At 42.2% G+C, this 10,858-nt stretch overlaps 1 protein-coding gene across 1 annotated transcript; it reads right to left on the bottom strand.

Moving 5' to 3' along the window:
* Window positions 1–2,367: 2,367 nt before the first annotated feature.
* LOC137563304 (beta-1,3-galactosyl-O-glycosyl-glycoprotein beta-1,6-N-acetylglucosaminyltransferase 3-like) lies at window positions 2,368–5,656 on the bottom strand. Its single transcript, XM_068275593.1, has one exon. It carries the CDS (start codon window positions 5,570–5,572, stop codon window positions 4,256–4,258), a length of 1,317 nt encoding a protein of 438 aa, XP_068131694.1. The 5' UTR covers window positions 5,573–5,656; the 3' UTR covers window positions 2,368–4,255.
* Between the last annotated feature and the right edge of the window lie 5,202 nt (window positions 5,657–10,858).

Genomic DNA, 10,858 nt, shown 5'->3' with positions numbered 1-10,858 from the left:
GATGTATACACATGCAAGATGTTTGAAAGCACTTTAGTCCTGCAATTTAGCATTCAATGGGCTTGATTCACAAAGCGGTGCTAACCTACTTAGCGGGTCTAAAGTCTTTAGACGCGCTAACCAGGGTGCTAAGTAGGTTAGCACCGGATTTCTCAATCAGATGCGCGCTAACTTTGCGCGCGCAAAGTTTTACGCGCGCTAAGTCCCATAGGCTTTAATGGGCACTTCGCGCGGAGCGCCCTGCGCTCTGTGCAGTACGCGCATAAAGTTTTACGCGCATAAAGTTTTGCGCGCATAAAGTTTTATGCGCGAAAAGCTTGTTTAGACGTGCTAAGGGGGTTTTCACAGGCGTGCTAACAGTTAGCACCGCTTTGTGAATCAAGCCCAATGTGATTTCTGCCCTTAAAACACTGCTTTGCGTCAAATCCAGATTTTTCCCTGGGACTTTTTGTGTCTATCCCACTCATCCATGCCCCCCTCCAGGTGTTAGACCCCTTGAAAAATCTTTTCCATCACTTTTGTGGCCAGCATAAATGTTTCTAGTTTTCAAAGTTCGCATTCCCATTGAAGTCTATTGCGGTTCGCGAAAGTTTGCGCGAACCGAACCTTTTGCGGACGTTCAATCAGAGGTTCGGGTCATCTCTAATCCCAGCCTGCATTGGTGACGGGGGGGGGGGGAGGAGGGGGGCACATTGTCCATTTTCATGAAATGTATACAATGTGGGTATAAAAGTCAAGTAAATGATATACCCATTGAAGCCTATTTTTAAGGGCAAAAAAGAAAAGGAAATATAAGAAACTTACTATTTATTAATTAATTTTAAATACATAAATAGTTCATGAACAGAACAATCAGAACACCCAGAAACACAAGTACAAAATACATAAATAGTTTGTGTGTGGTATAAAAACATTCAGCAACAGAGGTACACATTCATGTAATAGAATAAATACAGCAACAACCCTAGGAAGAGAAACATGGACTTGAGAGCTTACAATCTAAAGGGTTATTATTATTTTTTTTATATGGCACCAACATCTTCCATAGCACTGTACATAGTACAAAACAAATAGTGGGGCGCATAGATAAATGAGTGGTTCTAAACTCAATCAGGACATCCAACCATTAACCTCTCAACCACTCTAATGAGAAAAGAAAATATTTACATGATTTTCCTTTAAAAAATCAACCCTGCAGAAATTTTACATGAAGTGTTAGATTATTTACAGCTTGTACTACAAAATGTTAAAGGGAACCCGCAGTTATGGCTTGTTCACATCTAGGCCTTTCTGCTATTGTTTCAGCGCTGGCGATTTTTAAAATCTCCCTAAAAGCGCTTGTGCTTTTAGGGCGTGAAAAACCAGAATCGCTCTGCAAAAGCGTTTAGAAAAGTGATTTATAAAAAATTGCAGCAGACAGGTGAGTGCAGGGAGGCTTAAAAAAGTCACTCACAAAATTTCAAAACGCTGGTCTCAGCGATTGCGATTTTAGATGTGAACAAAGCCTAAGAGTTACATGGAGGGTGCCATGTTTACTTCCTTTCAAATTATGTACATTGCCTGGCTGTCCTGCTCAGGGCTGCCATCAGAAATTTTGGGGCCCCTCACACATCATCAGACCTGGGCAAACCCATTGGTTGCTGTGCCCGCCTACTAGCCACCCCACCCCCGTGTCCATGCGTGAAGTGCGTGATGCGGCAAACAGTGGGCATGACCATGACATGTTGTGGGTGGAGCAAAATCCTAGCAAAATACAGGTAGTACCCGGTTAACAAATGAGATTGGGACTTGTAGGTCCGTTCTTATCCTTTATCCGTACTCTTTTGTCCCCCTCTTTTTTTCCTGTGCCTCTTTTGTCTGCCTCTGTTCCCCCTGTGCCTCTTTTATTCCCCTGTGTTACCTCTTGTCCTCTTCTGTCTCCGCTCGTCCCCCTGCTCTAGCCAGGTATAGGTGCCCCCAGTATAAGTAGCCAGTTATAGGTGGTGCCCCGGTATAGGTAGCTAGGTATAGGTGGTTCCAGCCCCAGTATAGGTAGCCAGTTATTGGTGGTGCCCCGGTATAGGTAGCTAGGTATAGGTGGTTCCAGCCCCAGTATAGGTAGCCAGGTACAGGTGGTGGCCCAGTATAGGTAGCCTGTAGCCAGATATAGGTGGTGCGGCAGTATAGAAAGTCCGCTGTAGCGGGCTCACTCATTTGCTCCCCACATTCAAGCGCTGATGTCACTCTTCACTCAGTGCTGGAACGTGGTGTGCTGGTTAGTGAGCCACAGGCCCGCAGCCACCTCATGCTGCCCTTCCAGCGCTTTGGGGGGCCCAGGGCCCCGAGAAGCCCTGGGCCCCTCACTGCAGTGTCAGTTGTCCCCCCCCCCCCCCCGATGGCTGCCCTGGTCCTGCTGATTAACTGCCCCTAATACTTTTAGTCATAGACCCTGAACAAGCATGCAGATCAGGTGCTCTGATTCAGGTCTTACTGGATTAGTCACGAGCTTGTTTCAGGGTTGTGATTCAGACATTACTATTGCCAGAAGACCAACATGACTGGCATTGTTTAAAAGGAAATAAATATGGCAACCTCCATATGTCTCTCACGCGGTCACGCCTAGGAATCTTTTAAATATATGATGATGTATACTTTCTAGTTGACTAACTTGAGAACACAATATTAAGGTGCCTGCTGGGAAACAGGACAGAAAGTACAGATAAGTTTATGCAATTTCATGTAACTTGAAAGATAACTAATCACAGTGGCTGTGAGTCTGTTTTTAATTCTGTCACCATTTTCTTTAATAGAACTCAGCAACACACAACTAGTTGCATGAGCAGCTCTGTATCCACCTTCTCCTTTCTCTGTCCTTTATATAAGCAACACATAATATCAAAGTCCAATCCACCAGACTGCTTATAGACAGTGTTTGACGAGCAGTATAAGGATGTTTCACATTTCTGATTTCCAGTGCCACCATTAAACCCACTGAGTCATAGCACTGAACAATGCTCCAGTGTGCCAATTGGATAACAGTAGGGATGGTAGTTTACTGTGACTTGGTTTGCCAATGGCAAACTTCAGTCCCCTAATACCTAGCATGAACGCTGGACTGAAGTCAGCAAGCCAATAGGGATGTTGCTCACGGCGGACACAGCGGGGAACTCTATCCATATTGGCCAGCTGACTTCCGACCAGAGGTCATGCAAGGCATTCTCGAGTTGAAGTTTGCCTCGCTAAAATAATACCACACTGACCTACCATCCATAGTTATCAGCAATGGCGTAGCTAAGGAGCTGTGGGCCCTGATGCAAGTTTTACAATAGGGCCCCCCAAGCACTCTATACATAACAATTGCTACTGCGCACCAAATCTTGTCAATGTCAACTACAGTGTCAGAGGTGCAAGAAGGGTAGGGGGAACAGTTTGTTAATGATTACCACTATTCAAAGTATCTATAGAAGTGAATAATATAAGCACTGTGCCAATAGAGAGCTAATACTGTAGTTGAGGGAGGGCCTTTCAGGGCCCAAGGGCCCCAATGCGGTTGCTACCTCTGCACCCCCTATTGCTACGCCCCTGGTTATCAGTGTTGCTCTTCCCTTCTAGACTGTGGCTTTGCTTTACTCTTGTTGGAAGACAGCAAAGAATCTGTGTGATAAGGCAATCCTGGACTAGATTCTTTAAAAAGAAAAACAAAAAACTGTCTTGTAATGATTTATTAGACGTATTTCAAAACTGTTTGCACAGCACTGTAGTCATATGACTGGTATTTCATGCAAAACTTTTAGCAATTCTCACCATTATGTAAAATGACATAAGATAATACAAACTCAATCTTACCAATTGTCAGCACAAGGCAAATATGAATATCAACAAAGGAATGAATTGAAGAAATCTGGTTTTGAGTGTCACCGTTTGACACAATTTATCAGCAAGTGACCACATCTCACACATTGGTGTCCACTCACATGCACAAAACTAGCAGCATTCACATCAGTATCCACAATGAAATAAACCTGTTCTGTATGTTAAGAACCATGACGCTGATGCTGGAGAAAGAGGAGGAGGCCAGCCTCATCAGGTTATAATTATCTGAAGAATGAAATTGGCATTAGCACATCACGTGTTAAAAAGTGACAGTGTCTCTTTAGCAGCAACTGACAGACATTTTTGCTGTTCCATTTTTTTTTAAATTTTCTAAAAAATAATCACATCATGCATTTTTTAGTTCTATTACAAATTGACCTTACAACAGTCGGTACATTTTCTGTCACATAATATTCCCATAGAAGGACTTGAATCTCAGTTGCTCCTCCAGACACTGGAGAGCATGATCATCTACTTTTGGATCAAACTTATTGGCGAAAAGGTGATGTTGCTGAAGCAACCAGTGCAGATCCCCAGTTCCGTATACACACACTTCTCTCCTGTGTATCCCAGTGCATGAAGAATATGGGGCTCCACTTTGAATGTCTCCTTCCAGGGATCCCCATTTCACCAGCCTTGCCACCGCATTCATGTCTGACGTATCGAATTTGCTGTGCCGTGGAAATGATCCAGGCATCCACGGAACTCTGTGCAGCGAAGCCCAGAGAAACTCATCTGGACTGTATGTGTCTTTTGCCCATTCAATAAAGTCTTTTGCAAAGGATGTTTCAAACACAGCTCTTACAAAGTCTCTAGTGACCACTATGTATGCATTGCCACTGAAAATGTTAATATTCAGGGGAGGAGAGCTTTTTTTAATATTAGTGTTTACAATGTTCTCTTTAACTTCAAAGCGGCTTTCCCATCGCCATTTTTTTCCGACAGGTGGTTCTTCAGACTCCATGTTGTTTTTCCCATTTAATGATTTTAGGGTTTTGACTATTTCAGCATTAGTCTTCAATGGGAAATCTGAGCCACAAGTATTGATAAGGTACTTCCACTGTACAGTACTGTTTAGCAAGTCTTCCATGCAATTTAGATCGGCCTGGACACGTGACCAAGATGCATATACCACCGATTCCAGTTTAGATGCAACAAACACATTGTCAAAACAGGAGACTATGGCCCGTAAAGCTTGATGAAAAGTATCTGGAGACTTAGCATCCACATGGACACAGTATATATTCTGAGGAGTGTAAATTGATCTTAAAAGCCTTTCAAAAGCCTCAATATCACCATGGACCACCATGGAGTACGCAATCGGGTAATTTGCTTCTTCAGTGCTGAGACGAAACGTAATATATTTCCGTACTGTTTTAAATGTTGCACAATCTTTGGCTAGTTCTATATAGTCCTTGTCACTGGCAATAACTTTCCTTTTCTTGACTTCTAAATTTTCAATCAAAGTCTGTCTTACCTCATCCCAGTCACCTTCGATAATTTTAGTACAGTTCTTTTTCCCACTGGCTGATAAGTTGAAAGCCTTGTAGTAATGATCCCTGCAGGCTGCAGTATTAAGGTCAATAATTTGTCTGGCATCATTTAGGTAACAATCCAGGGAGGTGAACTTTAAGACAATAGTGAATAAAAATAAAATGCTCCCACAAATCAGATACAGTCCTGTATTTATGCGCCACAGCTTCTTAGGAAATCCAAACATGGTCTGTGTTTTTGAACGTCTCTAAAGGCAAAAATTTCCTTAGACGCAAAACACTATGTAACGGCATCCCATTCTGCACTTGAAACTAGCAGACTGACAGTCTTAACAAGAGGTTTATGAAATATGTTTGATTATGTGATTGCTTCATTGACCATGTGACCAATGAACTAGCAGACTGCATTGTTATCTTCTGTCAAATAAAAAAAAAACCTGTACAGCCTGTTTCTAACACTTCCGTACATATTCCTGTTACACTCTAATCATACCTCATAGTTCGGAAGTTGCTTGAGATATTCTACTGTATTAAGATATTTCTATTTTCTATGGTTATACTTTTATAGTATATAGTCATACCATGGTAACTCAATTCAAGAAAAACTGAATTTATCAGGCTGGATCCTTTTTATCTCAACACATTTATTTATACAGTGGTGTGAAAAACTATTTTCCCCCTTCCTGATTTCTTATTCTTTTGCATGTTTGTCACACTTAAACGTTTCTGCTCATCAAAAAACGTTAACTATTAGTCAAAGATAACATAATTGAACACACAATGCAGTTTTAAATGATCTTTTTTATTATTTAGTGAGAAAAAAACTCAAAACCTACATGGCCCTGTGTGAAAAAGAAATTGCCCCCTGAACCTAATAACTGGTTGGGTAACCCTTAGCAGCAATAACTGCAATCAAGCGTTTGCGATAACTTGCAACGAGTCTTTTACAGCGCTCTGGAGGAATTTTGGCCCACTCATCTTTGCAGAATTGTTGTAATTCAGCTTTATTTGAGGGTTTTCTAGCATGAACCGCCTTTTTAAGCTCATGCCACAACATCTCAATAGGATTCAGGTCAGGACTTTGACTAGACCACTCCAAAGTCTTCATTTTGTTTTTCTTCAGCCATTCAGAGGTGGATTTGCTGGTGTGTTTTGGGTCATTGTCCTGCTGCAGCACCCAAGATCGCTTCAGCTTGAGTTGATGAACAGATGGCCGGACATTCTCCTTCAGGATTTTTTGGTAGAGAGTAGAATTCATGGTTCCATCTATCACAGCAAGCCTTCCGGGTCCTGAAGCAGCAAAACAACCCCAGACCATCACACTACCACCACCATATTTTACTGTTGGTATGATGTTATTTTGCTGAAATGCTGTTATTTCTATGCTAGATGTAACGGGACACGCACCTTCCAAAAAGTTCAACTTTTGTCTCGTCGGTCCACAAGGTATGTTCCCAAAAGTCTTGGCAATCATTGAGATGTTTTTTAGCAAAATTGAGATGAGCCTTAATGTTCTTTTTGCTTAAAAGTGGTTTGCGCCTTGGATATCTGCCATGCAGGCCGTTTTTGCCCAGTCTCTTTCTTATGGTGGAGTCGTGAACACTGACCTTAATTGAGGCAAGTGAGGCCTGCAGTTCTTTAGATGTTGTCCTGGGGTATTTTGTGGCCTCTCGGATGAGTTTTCTCGGCGCTCTTGGGGTAATTTTGGTCGGCCAGCCACTCCTGGGAAGGTTCATCACTGTTCCATGTTTTTGCCATTTGTGTACAATGGCTCTCACTGTGGTTCGCTGGAGCCCCAAAGCTTTAGAAATGGCTTTATAACCTTTACCAGACTGATAGATCTCAATTACATTACTTTTGTTCTCATTTGTTCCTGAATTTCTTTGGATCTTGGCATGATGTCTAGCTTTTGAGGTGCTTTTGGTCTACTTCTCTGTGTCAGATAGCTCATATTTAAGTGATTTCTTGATTGAAACAGGTGTGGCAGTAATCAGGCCTGGGGGTGACTACAGAAATTGAACTCAGGTGTGATAAACCACATTTAAGTTATTTTTTTTAAGGGGGGCAATCACTTTTTCACACAGGGCCATGTAGATTTGGAGTTTTTTTTCTCACTAAATAATAAAAACCATCATTTAAAACTGCATTTTGTGTTCAATTATGTTATCTTTGACTAATAGTTAACGTTTTTTGATGAGCAGAAACATTTAAGTGTGATAAACATGCAAAAGAATAAGAAATCAGGAAGGGGCAAATAGTTTTTCACACCACTGTATATGTGATTCAATGATTAGTCAACTAAACAGACACTCAATGCTGCCCCCAGCTGGCTGCAACACATCCCAGTTATCAAAATGATGGGTATATGAAATTGCAATTGCACATTTACACTATGGGGCCACTTACAAGTTTTCTGTCTTTCCCAGGTTTCTATTAATTGCCAATAATGATGCCATAAAATATTTGCTTGACCACCCCTATAATCAAACCTAGCCCTGCCAAGACTTGCTTCAGCATCATGAAGAGTATGCCCCGTGTTTGTTTGGTTGATTCTGATGCTTTATCTGGGTGTTGCTCTCAGCTTGGTTTATAGGCTTGCAAACAATCATTAACCCTCTACACTCAAACACTGACACCGAGCTGAAACTCTAGTAATGATAAAAACAACTTGAATGCAATTTGTATTTGGTTGCACTAATAGAAGATACTTGCTTCTAAATTGGTTTGTATGCAAGAGCATTCTGTACTAAAGCCTTGCTTTCACCAATGTTGAGGTTCCCTCCAAGTTGAAAGCGTCCCTACTCTACCCACATCAGTCAGTTAGCAAGCTAGGAAACACTTCATGCTCTTGAACCCGGGATTCACACGGAGGCACTTTCAGGTTCTACTATGCTAGGGAATAGAGATGGCCTGAATGGTTTGCCGGCGAACTTGTTCGCATTCACGTCGAACCGCGAACACATAGCAAGTTCAATTTGCCCCCTATACCACATCATTGGGCTAAAATTTGAACCTCTACATCACAGTCAGCAGACACATGGCATCCAATCAGGCTGCACTCCCTCCTGGACCCCTGCCCCTCCTTATAAAAGGCAGCAGCATTGGCCATTTTCTCATTCTGTCTGCTGCCTGCTTAATGAGAGGAAGGGAGAGACGTCGGAGAGATAGGGAAAGCGTTAGTTAGCTCTTGTTAGCTTGCTCCTTGCTGATATTTGTTGCTGAAAAGCATTAGCACCTCATAAAAGCTCTTTTGAAAGCTAATGTTCTTGTGATGTGTTTTTGTTTTTTTTGTGTTTGCCACTGACACTGTCTGTCAGTCTGTCTGTCGCAGCTGGCCCTTGCTAATTGCTATACTGTGCCAGGCCCAGCACAGTCATTGCATACCTTTCACTGCATCTGTGTGACTACACATTGTATTATACCAGCAGTCAGTGCATACCTTTCACTGCATCTGTGTGACTGCACATTGTATAATACCAGCAGTCAGTGCATACATTTTACTGCATCTCTGTGACTGCACATTGTATTATACCAGCAGTCAGTTTCATACCTTTCACTGCATCTGTGTGACTGCACACTGTATTATAACAGCAGTCAGTGCATATCTTTCACTGCATCTGTGTGACTGCACATTGTATTATACCAGCACTCAGTGCATACCTTTCACTGCATCTCTGTGACTGCACATTGTATTATAATACCAGTCAGTGCATACCTTTCACTGCATCTCTGTGACTGCACATTGTATTATACCAGCAATCAGTGCATATCTTTCACAGCATCTATGTGACTGCACATTGTATTATAATACCAGTCAGTGCATACCTTTCACTGCATCTCTGTGACTGCACATTGTATTATAATACCAGTCAGTGCATACCTTTCACTGCATCTCTGTGACTGCACATTGTATTATACAAGCAGTCAGTGTATACCTTTCAATGCATCTCTGTAACTGCACATTGTATTATAATACCAGTCAGTGCATATCTTTCACTGCATCTGTGTGACTGCACACTGTATTATACCAGCAGTCAGTGCATAGCTTTCACTGCATCTCTGTGACTGCACATTGTATTATAATACCAGTCAGTGCATACCTTTCACTGCATCTGTGTGGCTGTACATTGTATTATACCAGCTGTCAGTGCATACCTTTCACTGCATCTGCGTGACTGCACATTGTATTATACCAGCAGTCAGTGTATACCTTTCACTGCATCTCTGTGACTGCACATTGTATTATACCAGCAGTCAGTGCATACCTTTCACTGCATCTCGGTGACTACACATTGTATTATAATACCAGTCAGTGCATACCTTTCACTGCATCTCTGTGACTGCACATTGTATTATAATACCAGTCAGTGCATATCTTTCACTGCATCTGTGTGACTGCACACTGTATTATACCAGTAGTCAGTGCATACCTTTAACAGCATCTCTGTGACTGCACATTGTATTATAATACAAGTCAGTGCATACTTTTCACTGCATCTCTGTGACTGCACATTATATTATAATACAAGTCAGTGCATACCTTTCACTGCATCTCTGTGACTGCACATTGTATTATAATACCAGTCAGTGCATACCTTTCACTGCATCTCTGTGACTGCACATTGTATTATAATACCAGTCAGTGCATACCTTTCACTGCATCTGTGTGACTGCACACTGTTTTATATACCAGTTAGTGCATACCTTTCACTGCATCTGTGACTGTACATTGTATTACACCAGTCGCTGCATACCATTAACTGCTTCAGTGTGACTGCACATTGTATTATACAGAATACAGCATTCTTTATTCGCCAAGTGCGACAGGCGCCGCACCCGGAATTATTTGTGGACACAGGCAATTGGCATGGATCAAATAACACAACAACATAGAACAAATTACAATACGAATACCGTAATAACATGGTACAAATACAATACATAGTGAAAGTAGCTACATTCTATACAGCTGCATATTTACACCGCAATGCTTAGTACTGGTGACTACTGTCATTGTGTCAAGAGTGAGCATATGGGAATCAGTCATTGGGCGTGCGATCGTGCTCTGGGGTGCCAAGGATCTTGGAGGGAGCTAGAAAATGGCGTTGGAGAGATGGTCTGAATTGAGAAGGGTAATTGCTTGTGGGAAAAATGTATTTCTGCGCCTTGTGGTTTTGGTGGGGATGGACCTATAGTGACGCCCTTAGCGGAGGAGGTTGAAGAAGTGATTTCCAGGGTGGGAGGGGTCATGTATGATCCTGTTGGCCCTGGACTTCATTCTGGATGTATGGAGAAGGTCTAGTGGAGGCAGGGGGGACCCGATAATCCTCTCTGCAGTGTTGATAACTCTCTGGAGTTTGAGCCTGTCCCTTGCATTAGCACCCGAGTACCAGACGATGATGGAGGAGCAAAGGACAGATTCAATGGTCGCCGTGTAGAAACTGGTCAGTAGTTCCCTTGGCATTCCAAACTTCCTCAGCTGTCTCAGGAAGAACAGTCTCTGCTGGGCTTTC

The sequence above is a fragment of the Hyperolius riggenbachi genome, chromosome 3, assembly GCF_040937935.1.
Source record: "Hyperolius riggenbachi isolate aHypRig1 chromosome 3, aHypRig1.pri, whole genome shotgun sequence".
In the NCBI taxonomy this organism is placed as follows: domain Eukaryota; kingdom Metazoa; phylum Chordata; class Amphibia; order Anura; family Hyperoliidae; genus Hyperolius; species Hyperolius riggenbachi.
The sequence above is the reverse complement of the archived record's forward strand: the minus strand, read 5'-3'. Positions and strand labels throughout refer to the sequence as shown.